The following is a 24,251-nucleotide window of genomic DNA, read 5'->3' as shown; positions in this document are numbered from 1 at the left end:
CAAATACGCCGGGAGAAACTCAAGAATCACAATTTTGTAGTTGTCGGCACACACCAATTGTATTTACCGGCATTGTTTATTAAAACACTATAGACGACAGAATACTGCAGCGATGCTAGCGCACCATGTGGTAACAAGTCACATTGAAGTGAACAGAAGACAAGCGACTTCTTTGATCAGATCTACAGCGAGGCCCTAGATTTGATCAAAATTTTGGACGACATTTGACAAAGTTCCCTATTACACCATCAAATACCTTTGACAAAGATATTGGACAAAGATACTTGACAAAGAAATTTGATAGTGTAATACCGGCCTTAGCTACTTGTCGTTTGCAGGTGGGCCGCGACTTTGGGCAGTTCGCCAGCGCGGAGGACGTGGCTTTTCTGCAGGCCGGCAGCCGGCGCATGCGCATTTTGATGCTGCTCTACCTGGCCTTCGGGCTGGCCGAGTGCTGCGTGTGGCTGACGGCGCCCGCCAGCGAGACGGGCCTACCCTTCGTGCTGGCGCTGCCCTATGACGTCACCCGGTCAGTCGCATACGTCGCTACTGCAGTCTACTGCTGCTTCATCACCCTACACACCATTATGGCCAACTTCGCCGCCGACGCGTTCAACGCCAGCCTTATAGTCCAGCTGCGAATGCAACTGACCCTGCTGAGCAGAAATATTATCAACTGTAACAATGTTACCGAGAAGCCATACTCGTTGCTGGACAAAGCAGAGTCACTGGACGCTGTACGGCCGTGTCACCCTTTCAGTACCACTGATGTCTACTACCGTCTGCAGAAGAACATACTTCATCATCAAGCCATTATCAGGTACGACTAGAACAATGCAATGCAGATAAATTATAGGTATTGTAAATTTCCTTAGCAAATCACTCTGCCACTATCTGCTGGCGTATACAAATTCCTCTGCATTTACATGTCTCCGGTGTCCCCCTACTATGGACACGCCTTATCAAAGCGTTGCATTCAGTCACACTGAAGGAGTGCCATTGGAATGGCGTGCAACTATTGCCAGGTGGCTTGCGCCACCACAGTATCTTTTTTGTAGTGGACAGAGGCAATGAAACGGAGTCCATTGACACGGGATGAGAACAAGCTACATGAATGGGTGCTAGCGACCGACTAGCAAAAATTTACAGTTGACTGGGGAATGTATTGTCCTATTGCTCCTGACTTGGGAGAATCGTAGCAGAAGACTACACGGATAGAAGCGTGTTTGTGCAGCCTTCCAATTCACTTCAACCTACTTCCGTTTATCACTCATGAGAGTAGAAGCATTCCCTGTAAAAGACGAAGTTTCACAATATATAAAACATATTTTCCGAAACTCTTTAATTCTATTTCTTTCTAACTCACCCCCGTGCTTATATTGCCCCCTTTCGCTCCAGTGAATTCTAGTACTTCCTCTCACTGCACTGTCTTGCACGATTCTTCACTGTCTGATCTTGCAGGAAGGCTTTTTCCTAAATTTAGTGAACAAAATGGCGTATTTGTTTTTAGCATTCATTACAGCAGTCTTCACCTCTTACGGCTTGCACACAGTCAGTTGATCCTCAAAGATTGACTTAATTTTTGTGACTTCTTAGAAGTTCTACACACGTTCATAAATCTTTGTGTATTGCAGACTAAGAAGGATTCAGTTCTGCATCAAAGACGATAAGTACTAGGGTTTTATCATACAGATAACAGTCCATATGAGTTTGTGATATTTACTTTGTTTCCTTGTAGCGCTCATCGGTGAGTAACGTGGCTTCTGTGTGATTTGTGCAGGAATGTTGAGCTGCTGCAGCGATGTCTGGGCAGCATTCTGCTGGGACAGAGTCTCTCCATAGGTATTTCTGTCTGCTTCCAACTCTACCAGGTCGCCAAGGTGAGTATTGTTAATCTAATGCCTGCAATGTCTTTGACTGAAAATATTTCCAAGCAGTTCAGTTCAAACTGTGGAAGTATCCAAAAACAACAAATCATATACAGCCGAGCTTTAATCCTGAGCTACTGTATGTATCCTGTGTTGAATATGCTCCATTGACTCCAAATATATAATTATAATCAAAGACGTTTGTTTGGACATAGCTAAAAGATGGACACTCAACTTCAAACGAGGGTTTTGTAGCTAACTTCTTTGTCGGTGAACTATACTTCCCGAGGATTATTTCAATGAATCTCAGTGTGACATCTTCCTAACCTCCACTAGTCTTGAACGATCGTTGTATTTGAAATTGCTCCATACACGTAATACCAGTTATTTAATGGGTTTGACTGTTTTCAATGACTCTTCTGCTACCTTAACGACTATTCTTTCTTATATTTTATACGCAATACGTTATATACGTTTATGTTTAGAGTTAACTGTTAACACATAAATAAACTATCTACCTTCTAAGGAATTTCCGATTTTTCTGTATATAACAGTATCACGTGTAAAAATCCCTGCATAACTTCCAACGCTACCCATTACGTCACTTACATAAGTTGCAAGAGTTGATGGTCTTAAGCACCCGTGTGAACCATGCCCTTGCTATGGTGAGGAGGATTCTGTGCCTCGATTATACACATAGTCGAACCTTAGGTCCAACTACAACGGAGGGATATCAGTTGAGACGCCAGACAAATGCGTGGTTCCTGAAGATGGGCAGAAGCCTTCTCATTAGTTGCAAGGGCAACACTGAAAATGACTGACTTCTCTAGCCTTGTAACATCAGCCATCATGACCTTGCTGTGCTGGTACTGTGAACAGCTGAAAACAAGGGGAAAACTACAGTCTTAATATTCCCTGAGGGCATGCTGTTCTACTTTATGGTTCAATGATGATGGCATCATCGTGGCTAAAATATTCATGAGCTAAAATATTCCCCAGTTCCAATTCTGTGTGGGGACCACTCAGGAGTATGTCGTTATCAGAATAAAGAACATTTGCATTCTACAGAGTGGAGCGTGAATGTTAGATGCCTCAATCGGGCTGGTAAGTTAGAAAGTTTATAATGGAAATGGGTGGATTGAAGCTGGATGTGAAGGGGCAGGTGAAATTCGATGATGAGAGGAGTAGGTCTTCTGGTCCCGTGAGTGCATGTTTATGACCACATAATCAAATAGCAGTAATGCAGGAGTAGGTCTAATAATGAATAAGAATATAGGTATACAGGTAAACTACTATGAACAACATAGTGAAAGTACTATCGTAGCCAAGACAGACCCGAAGCCTACACCCACTACACATATATACGAGATACGACAATAAAGTGATGAGACTGATTTTCTCTGCAAGATGTGGCATACCTGCAGACTTGTGTAGGCACAATATCTTTGACTTTGATATATAAGCTGCTTGTTGTCCAAGTGTCACATCGATGCAACTGCTCAGTCGTGAGTTGTGCTGTAAGAAGTTAACACATGTTTGTGTCTCTCATCACGGAAATGGAACCACATAATTTTGCACAAAGGTATGTCATTTCTTTTTGCATTAAGTTGTGTGAAAACGTGACTACAACTTACGGTAAGCTTCAGAAGGCTTTTGGAGAGGAGATTATGTCAAGAGCTCAAGTTTTTCGTTGGCATAAAATGTTTAGTGGAGACAGAACGAATCTTGAATATGAAGACCGCAGTGGACGACTATCAACCTCACGGACGGGTGTCAACTTCGACAGCGTGCGTGAACTCGTACTATCTGATGGAAGATTATCCGCGAAAATGATTGCAGAAGAATTGAACATCAATCGAGAAACGGTTCATCTAATAATAAGTGAAGATCTTGGTATGAGAAAGATCACGATAATGCGCCATCCCATACTGCTCTGTCAGTACAGCAATTTTTAACCTCAAAACAAATTTCAGTACCAGCACAGCCACCTTATTCACCAGATATCGCTCCTTGCGACTTTTTTCTATTTCCAAGAGTCAAACCGGCGGTCAAGGGACACCATTTTTAAACAACACAAGATGTCCAAAAAGCTGTGACGAGTATGTTGGAGGATATTACAGAAGCTGTGTTGCAGAAATGTTACCATCAATGGCAGAAGCGCTGGAAAAAGTGTGTGCAATTAGAAGGAACTACTTTGATGGAGAAAACACTAAACTTGACAAAAACGGTAAGCAACTTTTTTTTTCACATCAGTCTCATTAGTTCACTGTCGCACCCCGCATGCCAACTAGCTCCGCAGTTTAAGTAATTAAATATATATATGTGATGGTGTAAAGGGAATTGAACAGATACTTAAAGCAGATGGAAATTTAATTGCGATGAGAGACTTCTAACATTACGGCTATTTAGACGAGCTAATCGGCTGCCCAGTGTTGTACGAGGGAAGATGAATTTGTTGTACGGTTTAAGACCAGGGGCCCAGATCTCAGGGGGCGCCGCACCAATACCAGCTTCCTGCTAAGTGACCGGTACCAACGAGTCCAGGTACAAAGACTAGCAACGTCGCTAGAAATGAGGAATCCCGAAGCTGGGAATTTGTACAGCTGTCATTCGAAATCCCTTTGTACAAGAGACGCTTCAAAAATGGCGGAGTGTCAGACAATCTTAAAGATGGCTAAGATACAGCTCTTTGAGATTCGACAATAACTCATACAGTCAAATATTAGTGCGAATCTGAATACATCTCCCATCTCAGAAAAATGAGGCGCATCCAATGACACAACAGTATTTCAATATCTTTAAAACCACAGAACTTAACATTTAACAATGAATAAACTTTTACACAATGAACCTCTGAATTAACAACTTTTAATCACTGTATGCGGTTTCCACAAGCTGTATCCCAGATGATAGGATTCGACTATAGCTATAATTCCTGAAATCTATTTATCTGTATCTACTTTATTTACGGCTTTATGACATTTTCTGTATCTGTTTCATTACGAAAATGTTTATCACAACTTTGTATTTGCCACAGTTAAACAGTAATTGACCACAGCATCAATATCTCACTTTTTTGTACTTGTGAAGTTAATTAATCAACAGTTTACTATTTTGCCTGTTACTTTCTTTAAATACTGACTTAAAGTGCGGTTAAAAACCTATGCTAATTTATAAGTGAACAATCGCATATGTTAGCGGACACCACTACTGAAAAGAGAACCAGAAGATGCGTCCGTCAAGAAGGCATAAATAGCTGCTTTAACAATACGTAAGGACAATTTGTTGTCATTTATCGTGAGCATACGTGCACAAGAATGCTGGCCTATTTATTTACGAATCAACTACGTCTTATTTTTATTTTAAATGATCTGAGGGCAACAGAAAGTTTAAGACATCTTTATTTAAATATTGTTGTAATATATTAGTTTAGTCTGGGAGATGGTCAACTTTGATTAAATTGTGTCTGTAGAACTTAAGGACGATGTATTTATGGTGGGGATATCCTTTATCCAAGGGAAAAGAAGACAGTTGTGAACGACTACTGAAGTGAAGTGGATACTGGGACTTTTCAATGAGAAGAGCTCAAGGGAGCGATTCTGGACTGCTTGTAGTGAGTTCTGGAAGACGACAGGCCTATCTAAAGGAACGTGCATGATTCAGTCGTCTGTGTGATTGGTTCTGGACGGTAAGAGGCCGTTACCAAACTTTAATTCCGAAACGGCCTTACATTTCCAAAGGTCTGAATGTGCTCCAGAGTGGAACTCTATAACTTTCGGAGCTTGATTTACAAAATTGAGAATAGACACTGTATGAGTTACTGTTCTTCACATAATGTGTATTTGTTAGTAAATCATCATGTAGAACTCTGAACTCTTCTAAGTTGGTGAATCTTTCGTGTACTGTGGTCACGAAATGTACTTAGTTTTCGCAAGTCTTTAATGACTATTTAATTTGGGGGTTATGCTACCATTCTCGTATCGCTTTCAACGTAAATTCACTGCATTTGAGAAGGGCACTTTTCTCTTTTTTTTTATATGAATTTCGTAGGACCACTTCCCGTTCATTTTAGATGACCTTTCTTGAATAAACGTTATTGAATATAATTATCTGTCATCTATATCAATTATAGACATTAAAATAGAACTCTTGTTATTAAATTGTTCATTTTAATTTGTATTTTTGTGTATCTTATTAATTCGCAATTCTAGCCAAAGTAGGATCACAGCTACAGCTTATTATTCACATCGAATGAACTGCGGGACATGAAAGCAGATGCACATGGCTCGACAGTATGACTACACCGAGCTATTCTTTTTAAAAATGGCCGTGCGTAGCTCAAGTTCCTAAGATACGAGAAACCACAGGTAAAGACGCAGCTGGTTTCCTCGTATGGGATGATGTTTGGAAGAGCAACAACTGAGCAGCAACCGTTAGGTACCATCGAAGACTGGAATTCGATAGCAGAAAAAGGAAGAAAATTGGAAATAGTAGGTGAACATGGACTCGGGGAATAGAATGAAAGACGAAGCTGCATAGTAGAATTTTACACAGAGCAAAATTTAACTATTACTCACAGTTGGGTTAAAAATCATGAAAGGGGGTTGCAACAAGTGGTGCAGAGGAGAGGGAAAATAACGCACAGGCCTATAAACTAGTAGCTTGGACATTTCCTAACAGATACTCCGCCGCATTGAAAACACCTCGGATCTTCCGTCCATTCCGAGAAGATATTTACAGTCTTTCGTAATAGGTCTCTGGCAGACCACTGGATTGTCGTTCAGGAAACAAAATGAGTCTCGCACTCACACACTTAATACATCTGGAGGGCGGAGGGAAGGAGGGAATTAAAATGAGAGATCTAAAAAAAGAAGCTGTGCAACACAGGCCTGTACTGAGGCAGATCATGATGAAATACAATATTGTCCGTCCTGATTCGTTTTATAGCACGTATCAGTCCTGAAGGTCAACATTTTAGCATTTGATACGCCGCCTGCAATAATAAACACGCCAACTGCATCTGATTCTCGTGTCTGCGTACATTTGGTACAATAGGTCAGAAATTTGCCATAAGTGATCACCTCTTATTTTGTTACTATTCCACCAAATTCTATTTGGTCAAATTCCACACCTTTTCTACCACTGAAGTTCTATTACAATGCTCTTTTCATAGATAGGTGAAATACATATCGTTCGATCAAGTACGTCGACAGTTATAAATGAAAAAAATAAAGCTTACCTGCACCACAAAACTTGTCACACACTCCCTATAGCTCAGGGAAAATCGCAACTCGAAAAATTTACTTTTTGGGTCGCCTGACTTAGTTATATCACGCTATAGGTGGTTGGTGTGACGGGTAGCGATTCTTTCATGCAAATGATGAGAAGGCAATTCATATATTCGGCTAAACGTGTCTAATGTACTTTAACTGTAAGAAGGTTACCACGAGATGACTTCAAATAGACAGTTACACATTTTTAACGCAGGCTCGGTAACTTATACTGAATGTTGCACCACAAAGTGACGCAGATACATGACACCATTTTTCAGCATGTCACAACGGTCGGTACGTACTACCAAACGTTCAGTTGCTCAACGATGGAAATCTGCTCCTTCATTACGGAACCAATCGAAAGCAGCTGTTCGAATGTTCACATCATTGGGAAATTTCCTTGCAATAGATCTTATTTTAGCTCGCCGAAAGACTGCCTGTGTCGATCTCAATAACCTTCGGCATCATCCATATCTGTGCGGCACTGGTGAAATTTTTGGCACCATTTGACAACGGCTGGAAGCGACGATGGATTCCATTTGACCAGGAGAATCTTCGTACGCCGTGTACTTCAACTTCAACAGTACTTTTACAGCTACCACGCCATTTAACTTACATACTGCGATGCACCTGTCACCAGTCCAGCAACAGAACTTTGTAGAAAACCGTTACATTCTGGAGTGTCTACAAATATTAATACTGATAATTCCGCGATCTGATCAACGTTATTCACCGAAACACACTAATTCATTTCTATTAGGAGGCAAAACTAAAATTGTAACGTACATTGATGTTTCTTGCAGTACTTCCGATTGTACTTGCGCTTCTTTATTGACTCATGCTAAATATTACGACTCCCCTTACGATACACTTTCACACCTTTCTCCATGTAGCAAGTTGTTTTATCGTGACTTATGATTCATCGATCGTTACTTCAGCGCCCAAAACAAATTCAGTAATACACTCCTGGAAATGGAAAAAAGAACACATTGACACCGGTGTGTCAGACCCACCATACTTGCTCCGGACACTGCGAGAGGGCTGTACAAGCAATGATCACACGCACGGCACAGCGGACACACCAGGAACCGCGGTGTTGGCCGTCGAATGGCGCTAGCTGCGCAGCATTTGTGCACCGCCGCCGTCAGTGTCAGCCAGTTTGCCGTGGCATACGGAGCTCCATCGCAGTCTTTAACACTGGTAGCATGCCGCGACAGCGTGGACGTGAACCGTATATGCAGTTGACGGACTTTGAGCGAGGGCGTATAGTGGGCATGCGGGAGGCCGGGTGGACGTACCGCCGAATTGCTCAACACGTAGGGCGTGAGGTCTCCACAGTACATCGATGTTGTCGCCAGTGGTCGGCGGAAGGTGCACGTGCCCGTCGACCTGGGACCGGACCGCAGCGACGCACGGATGCACGCCAAGACCGTAGGATCCTACGCAGTGCCGTAGGGGACCGCACCGCCACTTCCCAGCAAATTAGGGACACTGTTGCTCCTGGGGTATCGGCGAGGACCATTCGCAACCGTCTCCATGAAGCTGGGCTACGGTCCCGCACACCGTTAGGCCGTCTTCCGCTCACGTCCCAACATCGTGCAGCCCGCCTCCAGTGGTGTCGCGACAGGCGTGAATGGAGGAACGAATGGAGACGTGTCGTCTTCAGCGATGAGAGTCGCTTCTGCCTTGGTGCCAATGATGGTCATATGCGTGTTTGGCGCCGTGCAGGTGAGCGCCACAATCAGGACTGCATACGACCGAGGCACACAGGGCCAACACCCGGCATCATGGTGTGGGGAGCGATCTCCTACACTGGCCGTACACCACTGGTGATCGTCGAGGGGACACTGAATAGTGCACGGTACATCCAAACCGTCATCGAACCCATTGGTCTACCATTCCTAGACCGGCAAGGGAACTTGCTGTTCCAACAGGACAATGCACGTCCGCATGTATCCCGTGCCACCCAACGTGCTCTAGAAGGTGTAAGTCAACTACCCTGGCCAGCAAGATCTCCGGATCTGTCCCCCATTGAGCATGTTTGGGACTGGATGAAGCGTCGTCTCACGCGGTCTGCACGTCCAGCACGAACGCTGGTCCAACTGAGGCGCCAGGTGGAAATGGCATGGCAAGCCGTTCCACAGGACTACATCCAGCATCTCTACGATCGTCTCCATGGGAGAATAGCAGCCTGCATTGCTGCGAAAGGTGGATATACACTGTACTAGTGCCGACATTGTGCATGCTCTGTTGCCTGTGTCTATGTGCCTGTGGTTCTGTCAGTGTGATCATGTGATGTATCTGACCCCAGGAATGTGTCAATAAAGTTTCCCCTTCCTGGGACAATGAATTCACGGTGTTCTTATTTCAATTTCCAGGAGTGTATATCTCAAAATTTTGTACGCTATTTCTCGAAGTATGTGTCTATGTCTCGTAACACATCCGTAGATATGTGCTTAAGTTGAACTCTTGGAATCCCTTAGTGAGTTCTTGTGCCGCCATTGTTTCATCTGTAAATTGATGGGCTATATTACTTCTAATAGTAAACTGCAAACGATCACCGCAGCACTTTTCCGCATATGGGTATCAATAAATATTTTGCGTTCCTCCCATATTGGAATTATGTTATTGTGTACACAGTGGGCCCTTGGAAAGATACAGTGTCAGTGTTTTGTTCCAATACAACGTGCATAAGGCCATCAGTGGAAGCCTCAGAACGTGTCAGATTTACTTTCATGCTTTAGGTATGGGTGCAAAACAGCAGCAACATAAGTTTTGGTGTTACATCTCTTCTTTAAGACAGAGTTGTTAGCACTGGTATGCATCTTGATACATTTTGCAGTGTTAGTAAGAATCTAATCATTTGTGGTGTACATTATGTCTCCCGTCTAATAATTTGTGGATTACATTTATGTCCCAATAAACTGTCACTGAGCCTCATAGTTTCCTATGATTGTTTGGCTATTAGTACTTTTTAATAAAGAGTTCAGTGTCTTCTCGTGATGGACAATATTAATCAGGCTGTTCATACCAGTATCGCAAATTTTCCATTTATATACCTATAATTACTGAAGGGCCTTAAGAATTAGAACATCTCAACCAAATGTGAAGCATCCAGCAGTGGAGAAGGACTTTCATGGCTTGAGAGTATATGTCAAGTTATCTGAGTGATTACTATATCGAGTCAGATTTAGATACAACTTGGCAGTACATGCACACTTATGAATATGCTGAGCACCCACTTTGGCCTAGTTTCATTCACTGATTAGTTGAGAAGGGTATCATAAACTCACTGTATCCTCTTCTGAGACATGCTGGCACACAGTTGTAACTAGTCCTTTATATTCCATATACATATACTGTAACGGAGTTAGTGACTGAACTAGACCTGCGCATATTGTTTTAGGTCGTTCTGGGGATCTTTCTTGCCTCAACATCTAGCAGACACATGACAGAGAAATCTGCCATTGTAGTCAACGGTTATCGTACTGGAAAACGGCACCACAATACAGTCACATGACGATTAACACTTGTTGACAGCGAATGTCGTGAGATGCCATTGAGTGACTAGAGTTTACTCAATTACTGCTTGCTGTGACAAGTCATACCCCATTGCTCCTCGCACCAGGATGCCAGGCGTATGACCTCTCCCTACGTCGCCGCTTTGCAAGCCGATGATAATCATCTGGGATAGCACAGAACTGTGACTCATCACTGAACACAATGGGACGCCATTTATCGGTAGTCCAGGATTTCCGGTCACGGCACCAATCCCATAGCAACCCATTGTGCTGTTGTCTTGACAGCAGTCTAGGAATGGGATGTTAAATTCCTAGTCCAGTTCCTGCTAACCTCCGACCAGTGGTGCTGGATGAAGTAGAACGTTGCAGGAAATCCATCACTGGTTTGTTCTCTGATGATAGAAACCTGTGTGAAAGGGCTACGATGTGCTAGACACGCAATACGGCCACCCATTGCGCCGGTGGTATGTGGTAGACCAAAATCTTGACTGCGAGAATGCATGATACACACGTTCCCATGCAGTCAAAAATCGAACGTCGGACCACTAATACATCAGAATGTCCCACAAATCTGGACATAGCCGAGTTTCACCAGATGCACAAGTAGATATTCACAATTAGATACTGATAGCGTCGTCTTGCACGAGTACGAAGCATCTCTTTTTCCTTCCGTATACGAAGTTACGTTGACATCTGACCGGTTGTTTTACGTGCTTCACTTTTTTTATCAATTAGTTCAAAATGGTTGAAATGGCTCTGAACACTATGGGGCTCAACATCTGATGTCATCGGTCACCTAGAACTTACATCTGCTTAAACCTAACTAACCTAAGGATATCACATACATCCATGCCCGAGGCAGGATTGGAACCTGCGACCGTAGCAGTGGCACAGTTCCGGACTGAAGCGCCTACAACCGCTCGGCCACCGCTACCGGCTTATCAACTAGTGTAAAATAAAAATGCATAACATTAGGAAGAGAGAATGGAAAATATTTCCTCTATATATGTGTATGGTTTAATTACTAAATGTTGAATAACACAGAAGAGCAACAAGGTCAAAGAAGGTCATCGATTTGTGACGAACATTTTGGAGTAATTGTTTTTTGGCATACTCACAGATTAAACGAACAATCATTCTTGAGCAAATGATCTGTGTTCTAGGCCCTGCTAGAATATGCAATATTATATTATTTTCAGTCCTTTATGACAGTGTCAAAAACATGCTAAGTGTTAAACACAAATTGTAGAAACTATGTTACGCCCATAGCAAGTTATTTTAGATTTGTTTAACTGAATTCATTCCGATGCTCGTAATAATATGACATTACGTTGAGTTACTATCATGCTGCATTTTTGTGATTCATTATTGTGATGAACAAAAACTGCGAACAACTTAGCCATCCACAGAATACATACCCTAATACTGCATGATTCAGTTTCTAGCCTGAATGATGGCCTGAATTTGGCGAGGAGTAGAGTCCACGAGTTTCTTCAGATACACCATATTTAGCACAGGCCACTTACTGATTATTTAATTGCACGGAACTACCTAATAGCAGGGAAGTTGGTTGTTACATTCCATTCGCTATTCAAAGTAGTGCAAGACTATTTTACAGGGTTTATACTGAGTGTTTTAGCAGGGCAGTCTGGCTTTCTGTCTGTCCGTCAGCCATGCAAACTTGGCTGTTTTCGTCTTGGATGAAAACAATACCATTGGCATACTCAGCACACAAAGTCTAACATGACAGTCGCGACCCTCCAGCTCTTATTTTCCTACTCACCGTGTCAGTAACGTTCCAAGCGGAAGAAAAGTGATTCTGCTGAATACAGTATTGGATGCCTTCGAGTACTATCGTTCACATTGATTTTATCAAAGTTTACATTATGGAGTGTATGTAGTGCCATAATTGATGATAACTAGAAGAAGACACTACATTTGAGATTCATTTGTTTCCTGAGGACCCTAGGAGGTATGAAACGGTAGATTACAGGACAGTTTATTTACGATTCTCTTGTTACGTATGATTACTTACGAAAGACTTTCGTTCACTTTTAAAAACAGAAAATAGCTAGTGAACTGCGTAGGATCTGACCTTCTCTAGGAATACGTCGTATATCAGCACAACAACGCTAAGGTTTCTTCGCTCCGCTTCCAACCAAATCAATGAATGTGGAACGTAGTAAATGTGAGTGAAATTTACAAAATAAGACACCACGTATGTAGACGAAGGGAAAATCACCCAGATGTCATAATAAAACATCAAAAAGCAATAAAACTGTTTCCCAACAGAAGAAACCTGTTCGACAATTCTTGTTACATTTGAGCCATGAACGGCAAGAATCTTCAATATATTCGCTCCTGAGGTAAAAGTAACCACATGTACAAAAATGTTAGTTTATCAGGAAGTCGAGTGAAGTGTAAGAATTGGAGAATCATTACCCTCGATAAAATGTTTTTACGTGTCAAAAATGGCTCTGAGCACTATGGGACTTAACATCTGAGGTCATCAGTCCCCTAGAACTTAGAACTACTTAAACCTAACTAACCTAAGAACATCACACACATCCATGCCCGAGGCAGGATTCGAGCCTACGACCGTAGCAGTCGCGCCGTTCCGGACTGTAGCGCCTAGAACCGCTCGGCCACCGTGGCCGGCTTTTTACATGTCAAGGAAGTATCTATCATACTAAGCACAGACAACTAAAGAAGTATATTCTTCCAATGCAAGAAATATGTAACTATGTTCTCTTGTTGTTAGGAAAGTAAGCTGCAATTACACACATATTCGAAAGTACTTCTTTCAGTGTATGTTGTAGCTTATGTCATTGAACCAGTGAAATTCAGTTATTTCTACATATGTTTCACGATAATTCATGTCCCCAGGTAATTTAATAACATTTGGTAAGAGGAAGTATAACAACTATTTCGTTAGTTAAGTAGAAAAAAAATAACACGCACATTATCCTTACGACACATTTCAGCGTGTGCTTTCCCACAGCATGGAGTGCTAGTGCCGCTTCACATGTGAAACGGTAACGAGTTTCACGCTAGAGAGCGTCGCGAAGCTGTCTTCCCTGTGATATAGATACAGAAGGTTCAAATGGCTCTGAGCACTATGGGACTCAACTTCTGAGGTCATTAGTCCCCTAGAACTTAGAACTAGTTAAACCTAACTAACCTAAGGACATCACACACATCCATGCCCGAGGCAGGATTCGAACCTGCGACCGTAGCGGTCTTGCGGTTCCAGACTGCAGCGCCTTTAACCGCACGGCCACTTCGGCCGGCTAGATACAGAAGCAAGGGCATCAATAAGTCACCGCGAATCTTACGGTACACATCCTGGTTCATGTTCACGGTAATGTGAATGAGTGGGCCCAAATCATGGTAGGATAAACATCATGTAAATATCGCAGGCATCAACATCAACATCCACACACCGCAAACTAAACGCCCCATTGGGCATCGGTCCACTCGACGTTTGAAAAGCGGAAAAATCACGATTAGGACCCCAGTGAGCTACTGTCGAGTTTCTGTGTCGTTTGCTCCATAGAATATAAACAGATTGATGTTCCTCTGTTAGCAATGACCTTTTGTGAGGTACGTGATTTTAAATGGGATTCCGTGCAGTTCTCTTCACATTGTTCGCTCGATAACTGTTTGCGAGAGACCTGCATTCACTGGCAACAGAAAGTACTACCGTATTCTTATTAGTTACGAAATTTTAACGACCACAGTCCATACTATGCCTTTCACGGGTGTCAGTGGTACACCATTCCTTCTAGACATTGTAGACAATCTGCATTAATACAACAGTAAATTGTGCAACTTCATTCGCGGTGTGGTCTTAGGCAGTTCCAAAGACGATAGCTCCCTTCTGTCACATTACCAGGTCGATCCATCTTTTAGCGCTAATTCCATACAACTGACTCAGATGTGTGCAACACCACATTACCATCGGTCGACGTTCACTTGACAGCCCGGTACCGGTCCTACACGATGCTCTACACTCGAGACCGACCAGTGCTGTACGGTGAGCTTAATTGTCCTTCAGAATGCGTCGACTTCTGTAAATTTCATCACTTCGTTGTGCACTACTGTCTACTTTCCAAAGTAGCCCACAGTCTATGCACCCACGGAGTAGATTAATTTTCGATTAGAAAAAGGGACAAACAGAGCGCTCTTTCACAGACACAGCAGCATGTAGTTGGGGCGTAATGGGAAGAAGCAGGCAATTGAGTACAATATACCCTGTAGGGCGTGACGTTGGTTACTATCCAATGATTATGAGTACACTGTCAGTCATAAGATTGTGCGAGAAGGAAAATGTTACTGGTAAAATGTTATTAGTATTATTTTATTGATTGTTGCAGACAGTCAATGTGTTTTTCTTTATAGAAACTTGGAAATTTTGACTGTTCTAACGTGGGTGTTGCAAATCACTAACGGATGAGTTATGGGTATTAAGAGCTTGAAAGTGACCTACTTCTGTTCTGGAACTAAACTGACTACGTAAGAAATGTGTCTTCAGCAAAGTATCCTGAAAATATTACCCTTTTGTGCAATATTTTTAACCAGAAACAATGATTAACGTTAACTCATCTCTGTTTAATTCAAATATTGTGAAGTAGAAAATGCTTTCATTGCGCAACATTAGGAAAGTGGGGCTCGAACGACTATCTGAATGAATACAAGATTGTGCTTACACGCTGTAACTTTCTGACATGATCAATAAATGTGATTGTGACCTACCTTATAGGCAACTCACGATCCATGAGGAGTTGCACCCTCGCCTTGGAAGCCTAACGCCTATTCACGAAAAGAGCGTGGAACGTAACAGGCACGTTGAATGTAGTAACAAACAGCAAGAAGACAAGAAGCCTCGTCAACACTGGCTAACTAAACGGGCTGCTACATACATTTAACGTTTCAAAGTATTTCGTTAAGAGAGATCATTTTTACGTAAGCTCTTCTCGAGTGAATTACACTGTCACCTTATAACAGCACACGCAATCATAAAAAAATAAAATAAAAAAAGAGAAATTTCATAAATGCCTGAGACATACAAATAAACCGAAAATAGATTAGTGAAGTTGCTAGTTGTTAATGACTAATTCAGTAAGCAGTGGCAACAATAAATCTGCATTTGACGTATGATAGACCTGAGTGGCGCTGAATATTTGTGACACTACCAAAATAGTGGGGACGCGATAAACACCATAGTGTAATTTCACGACTGGATAACTGAAATACCGATATCGTTCCGTGCACATAGATGTATAAAACGACCAAGAATAAAGTTAAAGAGGAATCCTTAAAAATGTGCAACCATCGACTTGCTTTGTACGAAATTGTCATCAGTCATAGCAACGTAGAATAAGACCATGACACTGAAATAAATTTTATAAATACTATTACATAGCACTGTTCAATAACAGAGGCATAGCGTTTAAGTATGCTAACGTAGTAAGTTAAATAGAAAACATTTAGAAACAAGAAAGAGAGATGCGACCGAGGTACGAATACAATAAAGAGTCGGGAAACTGACATACAGTACGAAGATAAAATAGAACGAAATGTACAGTACAGCATACAAACAGAAACCTTCATAAACTAAAAACTTAGTGAAACTATGCACCGGAGCACGAGTCATGAGGTATAGAAACGGAAATAAAAGATTTAATGCACAATAACTAAAACTAAATGTGTCCCAATAATTGAATACCCTCCTAGAAAACGTCATTTTTGGTTTTCAAACTTCGCTTTTCAGCTGATTATGGTGCCTTAACACCATCCCCAGAGAGTGGCTAAATCAAAATACGACAAATATAAACATTTGCCTCGTAAAACGCTCCTAAATGTAGTAAATTTTCGCAAAACTTGACATTTCCATTTTTCAAGATTCCACGAAGCTCAACTAATCCTTCTGTTATACTGCATAGCTGAAACTTATCACATAAGATTAAAAATTTAAATTTAACAGCTATTACATTCGCTTGTGTTTTTTGTCAGACAATTACACAACATCCCATAAGATAAACCAACATTTTGCTAACCATTTGTTGGACAACAGTGCAAAATGTTCCACTAAATTCTCTTTCCTGTACAGCCACTGCTTTATTAGAAGATTACAAGGTGCAGTAGTACATCAGCGATCTATATACTGTCTATATGCCGAACTAAAACTTTCTGAGCGTGCCGGTCATTGATGTAAAGTTCAAAGCCGGAAGTAAGTATACAGTTTGTGTTTAAATGACCTTATTTGTTTTACAGACAGCTTGTATATGAATAACACAAAAGCTGAACATTATGATATCTTATTACGGTTAGTGCAGGCACATTATTCTTTTGCTGGACAATAAGTGCACTCAAGCTGGAAATAATTCTAATCGACGTTAGAGATCCCAAACCAGAGTTAAATGGGTTTTCGACCATTTTTGGCTTGTGGTAAACTTGTGAGGGCCGAAAAAAGTTTTTCGCTTATAATGCGGAAACGGTACATCCTAAAACAAGATTTTCAAAGTACTGTAATGAAAGTTGAGTACATCTAAAAGATACTTCTCCTATAAGATTCTGTAAATGCCGTTCGTTGAATTTTGTTAAAGAGTCCTTAACTGCAATGAGCTTGTAGACCAAAACACAATTAGGTTATAATGCCAAAACAGGCATAGAATTTCTCTGTCATGACGATGAATCTTTGAAATAAAACAAGACAATACTGCAAACACCAAATATTTCATAAATCTTAATTGTAATTGTAAAAGTAGAATTATTTAAGATAAACCCATAACAGGAACATAAAAAAAGCCTTATAAATTTAAAACAGTACCTTCATAATAAAATATTATGAGCAGGTGGACGAGCTAGGAGGTCATGATTACAGTTGATGAGCCTGGTCTTTTTCCACGCTACTATCACTGATGGCCCACATCGCACGTTGTTGGCCGACACTCACATCGTCTTAAGTATTCTTCAGTACGTCAAATTTTTGGTGGTCTTTATATCGTCTTCTACGGCGTTCTTCACGTTCATTTACGAGGTGTTCTAGACGTATTTGACTAATACTTTTTGGCAGTAATTGTAAAATTATACATGTGCTTTCCTATTCTTTACGTGTTATGTATTTAAGTTTCTGGTTTTTGCTTGTGAGTGTAGTAGTTAGAATAACTCATTTTCATTGTAGTTGATGTTGACATGCCTGGGTGAAACGTTTCGTTTTCGGACTAATAAAGACCATTGTACAACCTAGGACAGTTTTTAATATTAAATAGCTTAAATTATAACTGATCTAGCGAGAGGACGTTTATACGCATATTCCCGCATCATTTTTAATTTAATTTGGCGTACCTGCTTACTTGTAGCTATAATGCTTTATATTTTATACATATTGTTGCCATGAAACAAATTTTCGCGCGCTGAGTTCCCACCATGGCGATACCTCACACCACCTGGATCATCCATCGGCCAAGAGGTCGGGGTCCCAGTATCAGAGACCCTGGTATTGATACTCGAGGTTAACTGATTTCCCTCTGCTACTATGTGCAGTGGCGCTGCCACCAGTAGCAGATTCAGAAATTATGTTCTACTACTATCGCAAGCCAGTATCTGCTCACAAACGACGCTCGCATGTGACAAGCCTCACGCATGCCGCGCACCTTCAGTTTTCAAAGCAGATCGCGCGTTCTGCAGAGCGCTGTCCTTGCCTTGGCCGCGCAACCAGCGAGAGATTTCACCCACGCTGAGTCTGTGGCTAACTCTCAGCCCAACATCATACATCATCCGTCATCTGTGGGTTTCTACTTCCTTATAGGAGAAAAAGATTGTATGATAACTATACTATCAGAAACTTGTTTAATTTGTCCAGTAATAGCTTCGACCGTCGTTTCATCTTCAGATGAACATCTTTCTCTGTCTCTTACGTCCCTTTGTTCGTCTGACGAGATCATCTTGCAAAATTATACACAGACGACCAGCAGCTGCAATGTCAGTTTGTCGCTACATTTGTGGAACGTCTCCAGCTCGATTATATCACATTTGACGTGCATAATAAGACCAGTTGTATCATTGTATCTGGATACGTAATGCACATTTGTGGCTTTGAATATACACTGAAGACCCAAAGAAAGTTGTACGCTTGCATAATATCGTGTAGGGCCACAGTGAGCACACAAAAGTGCCGCAATACAACGTAGCATGGACTCGACTAATGTTTGAAGCAATGCTGGAGGGAACTGACACCATGGATCCTGCAGAGCTGTCCATAAATCCGTAAGAGTACGAGAACGCTGGAAATCTCTTCTGAACAGCACACTGCAAGGCATTCCAGATGTGCTCAATAATGTTCATGTCTGGGAAGTTTGGCGGCCAATGGAAGTATTTAAAGTCAGAAGAGTGTCCCTGGAGCCACTCTGTAGTAATTCTGGATGTATGGGGCGTCGCATTGTCCTGGTGGAATGCCAAAGTCCGTCGGGCTGCACAGTGGACATGAATGGGTGCACGTGATCAGACAGGATGCTTACGTACGTGTTACCTGGCAGAGTAGTATCCACACGTATCAGGGGTCTGATGTCACTCCAGCTGCACACGCCCCACACCATTATAGAACCTACACCAGCTTGAACAGTCCCAATGGATTCATGAGAGTGTCTCCACAGCCGTACACGTCCATCCGCTGGATACTAACTGAAACGAGACTCGTCGGAGCAGGAAACATGTTTCTAGTTATCAACAGTCCAATGTTCGTATTGACGGGCGCAGGCGAGGCGTAAAGATTTGTGTCGTGCGGTCATAAAGGGTACACGAGTGGGCCTCCGGCTCCGAAAGCCCGTATCGAAGATGTTTCGTTGAATGGTTCGCACTGACAATTTACGATGGCCCATGATTGAAATCTTCAGTAACTTGCGGAAGGGCTGTACTTCTGTCACGTTCAACGATTCTCTTCAGTCGTTGTTGGTCCCGTTTCTGCAGGATGTTTTTCCGGCCTTAGCGATGTAGGAGATTTGATGTTTTATCCGATTCCTGATATTCACGATATACTCGTGAAATGGTCATACAGGAAATTCCATAATTTATCGCTACCTTCGAGATGCCATGTCCCATCTCTCGTGCTCCGACTATCAGACCACGTTCACACTGCGCCAGACACTTGCTGTCTTATATAGGCGTTGCCGACCGCATCGACCTGTTCTTCCTGTTTACATATCTCTGTATTTGAATAGGCATGTCTTTACCACTATACACCTAAAGGTGCTAGGGGTCAAATACAGGGAGTGAAAGAGTATTTATAATTTTTACAGAAACCAGATAGCAGTTATAAGAGTCGAGTGGCACGGAAGGGGCGCAGTGAATGAAAAGGGAGTGAGATAGGGTTGTAGCCTCCGATGTTATACAATCTGTGTATTGAGCAAGCAGGAAAGGAAACAAAACGAAAATATGGACTAGGAATTAAAATCAATGGCCGGCCGGAGTGGCCGTGCGGTTCTAGGAGCTACAGTCTGGAACCGCGAGACCGTTACGGTCGCAGGTTCGAATCCTGCCTCTGGCATGGATGTGTGTGATGTCCTTAGGTTAGATAGGTTTAAGTAGTTCTAAGTTCTAGGGGACTGATGACCTCAGAAGTTGAGTCCCATAGTGCTCAGAGCCATTTGAACCATTTTAAAATCCATGGAGAAGAAATAAAAACTTTGAGGTTTGCCGACGACATTGCAATTCTGTCAGAGACAGCAAAGGACCTGAAAGAGCAGTTGAACAGAATGGACAGTGTGGATATAAGATGAACATCACCAAAAACAAAACCACGATAATGGAATGTAGTCGAATTAAATGAGGTGATGCTCAGGGAATTAGATTAGCAAATGAGACACTTAAAGTAGTAGATGAGTTTTTGGGGAGAAAAATAACTGATGATGGTCGAAGTAGAAAGGATGTAAAATGTAGACTCGCAATGGCAAGGAAGAAGAGAAATTTGTTAACATCGAGTATAGATTTAAGTAAGAAAGTATAGATTTAAGTAAGAAAGTATTTGTATGGAGTGTAGCAACGTATGAAAGTGAAACATGGACGATAAATAGTTTAGACAAGTAGAGAATAGAAGCTTTCGAAATATGTTGCTACAGAAGAATGCTGAAGATTAGATGGGTGGATCATGTAATTAATCAGGAGGTACTGAACAGAATTGGGAAGAAGAATATTTTGTGGCACTCCTCCCACCCAAGAACCATAGACCTTGCCGTTGGTGGGGAGGCTTGCGTGCCTCAGCGATACAGATAGCCGTACCGTAGGTGCAACCACAACGGAGAGGTATCTGTTGAGAGGCCAGACAAACGTGTGGTTCCTGAAGAGGGGCAGCAGCCTTTTCAGTAGTTGCAGGACCAACAGTCTGGATGACTGACTGATCTGGCCTTGTAACACTAACCAAAACAGCCTTCCTGTGCTGGTACAACGAACGGCTGAAAGCAAGGTGAAACTACGTCCGTAATTTTTCCCGAGGGTATGCATCTTTACTGTATGATTAAATGATGATGGCGTCCTCTTGGTTAAATTTCCCAGAGGTAAAATAGTCCCCCATTCGGAGCTCCGTTCGGGGACTACTCAAGAGGACGTCGTTATCAGGAGAAAGGAAACTGGCGTTCTACGGATCGGAGCGTGGAATGTCAGATCCCTTAATCGGGCAGGTAGGTTAGAAAATTTAAAAAGGGAAATGGATAGGTTAAAGTTAGATATAGTGGGAATTAGTGAAGGTCGGTGGCAGCAGGAACAAGACTTCTGATCAGGTGAATACAGGGTTATAAACACAAAATGAAATAGGGGTAATGCAGGAGTCGGTTTAATAATGAATAAAAAAATAGGACTGCGGGTAAGCTACCACAAACAGCATAGTAAACGCATTATTGTGGCCAAGATAGACACGAAGCCCACGCCTACTACAGTAGTACAAGTTTATATGCCAACTAGCTCTGCAGATGACGAAGAAATTGAAGAAATGTATGAAGAAAGAAAAGAAATTTTTCAGATAGTGAAGGGAGACGAAAATTTAATAGTAATGGGTGACTGGAATTCGGTAGTAGGAAAAGGGAGAGAGGGAAACGTAGTAGGTGAATATGGATTGGAGCTAAGAAATGAAGCCGCCTGATAGAATTTTGCACAGAGCACAACTTAATCATAGCTAACACTTGGTTCAAGAAATATAAAAGAAGGTTGTATGCATGGAAGAAGCCTGGAGATACTGACAGGTTTCAGATAGATTACATAATGGTAAGACAGAGATTTAGGAGCCAGGTTTTAAATTGTAAGACATTTCCAGGGGCAGTTGTGGACTCTGATCAAAATCTATTGGTTATGAACTGTAGATTAAAAGTGAAGAAACTGCAAAAAGGTGGGAGTTTAAGGATATGGGACCTGGATAAACTGACGAAACCAGACGTTGTACAGAGTTTCAGGGAGAGCATAAGGGAACAATTGACAGGAATGGGAGAAAGAAATACAGTAGAAGAAGAATGGGTAGCTTTGAGGGATGAAGTGGTGAAGGCAGCAGAGGACCTAATAGGTAAAAAGACGAGGGCTAGTAGAAATTCTTGGGTAACAGAAGAAATACTGAATTTAATTGATGAAAGGAGAAAATATAAAAATGCAGTAAATGAAGCAGGCAAAAAGGAATACAAACGTATCAAAAACGAGATTGACAGGAAGTGCAAAATGGCTAAGCAGGGATGGCTAGAGGACAAATGTAAGGATGTAGAGGCTTATCTCACTAGGGGTAAGATAGATACTGCCTACAGGAAAATTAAAGAGACCTTTGGAGAAAAGAGAACCAGTTGTATGAATATCAAGAGCTCAGATGGAAACCCAGTTCTAAGGAAAGAAGGGAAAGCAGAAAGGTGGATGGAGTATATAGAGGGCCTATACAAGGGCAATGTACTTGAGGACAATATCACGGAAATGGAAGAGGCTGTAGATGAAGATGAAATGGGAGATACGATACTGCGGGAAGAGTTTGACAGAGCAGTGAAAGACCTGAGTCGAAACTAGGCCCCGGGGGTAGACAATATTCCATTAGAACTACTGACGGCCTTGGGAGAACCAGTCCTGACAAAACTCTACCAACTGGTGAGCAAGATGTATGAGACAGGCGAAATACCCTCAGACTTCAAGAAGAATATAATAATTCCGATCCCAAAGAAAGCAGGTGCTGACAGATGTGATAATTACCCAAGGATCAGTTTAATGAGTCACGGATGCAAAACACTAACGCATATTCTCTACAGACGAATGGAAAAACTGGTAGAAGCCGACCTCGGGGAAGATCAGTTTGGATTCCGTAGAAATACTGGAAGACGTGAGGCAATACTGACCCTACGACTTATCTTAGAAAGTAGATTAAGGAAAGGCAAACCTACGTTTCTAGCATTTGTAGACTTAGAGAAAGCTTTTGACAATGGTGACTGGAATACTCTCTTTCAAATTCTGAATGTGGCAGGGGTAAAATGCAGGGAGCGAAAGGTTATTTACAATTTGTACAGAAACCAGATGGCAGTTATAAGAGTCGAGGGGCACGAAAGGGAAGCAGTGGTTGGAAAGTGAGTGAGACAGGGTTGTAGCCTATCCACGATGTTATTCAATCTGTATATTGAGCAAGCAGTGAAGGAAACAAAAGACAAATTCGGAGTAGGTATTAAAATCCATGGAGAAGAAATATAAACTTTGAAGTTCGCCGTTGACATTGTAATTCTGTCGGAGACAGCAAAGGACTTGGAAGAGCAGTTGAACGGAATGGACAGTGTCATGAGAGGAGGGTATAAGATGAACACCAACAAAAGCAAAACGAGGGTAATGGAATGTATTCGAATTAAGTCGGGTGATGCTGAGGGAATTAGATTAGGAAATGAGACACTTAAAGTAGTAAAGGAGTTTTGCTATTTAGGGAGTGAAATAACTGATGATGGTCGAAGTAGAGAGGATATCATATGTAGACTGGCAATGGCAAGGAAAGCGTTTCTGAAGAAGAGAAATTTGTTAACATCGAGTATAGATTTAAACGTCAGGAAGTCGTTTCTGAAAGTATTTGTATGTATGGAAGTAAAACATGGACGATAACTAGTTTGGACAAGAAGAGAATAGAAGCTTCCGAAATGTGGTGCTACAGAAGAATGCTGAAGATTAGATGGGTAGATCCTATAACCAATGCGGAGATATTGAATAGGATTGGGGAGAAGAGAAGATTGTGGCACAACTTAACTAGAAGAAGGGATCGGTTGGTAGGACATGTTCTGAGGCATCAAGGGATCACCAATTTAGCATTGGAGGGCAGCGTGGAGGGTAAAAATCGTAGAGGGAGACCAAGAGATGAATACACTAAGCAGATTCAGAAGGATGTAGGTTGCAGTAGGTACTGGGAAGGTTGCGCAGGATAGAGTAGCATGGAGAGCAGCATCAAACCAGTCTCAGGACTGAAAACCACAACAACAACAACAACAAACTTGACGAAAAGAAGGGATTGGTTGCTAGGACATGGTCTGAGGCATCATTGAATCATCAATTTAGCATTGGAGGGAAGCGCAGAGGGTAAAAATCGTAGAGGGAGACTAAGG

At 41.9% G+C, this 24,251-nt stretch overlaps 1 protein-coding gene across 1 annotated transcript in view; it reads left to right on the top strand.

The window, feature by feature from the left end:
- The window catches only part of LOC126195637 (odorant receptor Or2-like), a 55,349-nt gene that overhangs the window by 12,058 nt on the left and 19,040 nt on the right, over window positions 1-24,251 (top strand). Inside the window, exons 2-3 of the mRNA XM_049934262.1 lie at window positions 339-820; window positions 1,781-1,880. Of these exons, the coding sequence (XP_049790219.1) occupies window positions 339-820; window positions 1,781-1,880 (582 nt within the window). The remainder of the gene's footprint in view (window positions 1-338; window positions 821-1,780; window positions 1,881-24,251) is intronic.

The sequence above is a fragment of the Schistocerca nitens genome, chromosome 7 (assembly GCF_023898315.1).
Source record: "Schistocerca nitens isolate TAMUIC-IGC-003100 chromosome 7, iqSchNite1.1, whole genome shotgun sequence".
NCBI lineage: Eukaryota > Metazoa > Arthropoda > Insecta > Orthoptera > Acrididae > Schistocerca > Schistocerca nitens.
This window is presented reverse-complemented; position numbering and strand designations above follow the sequence as displayed.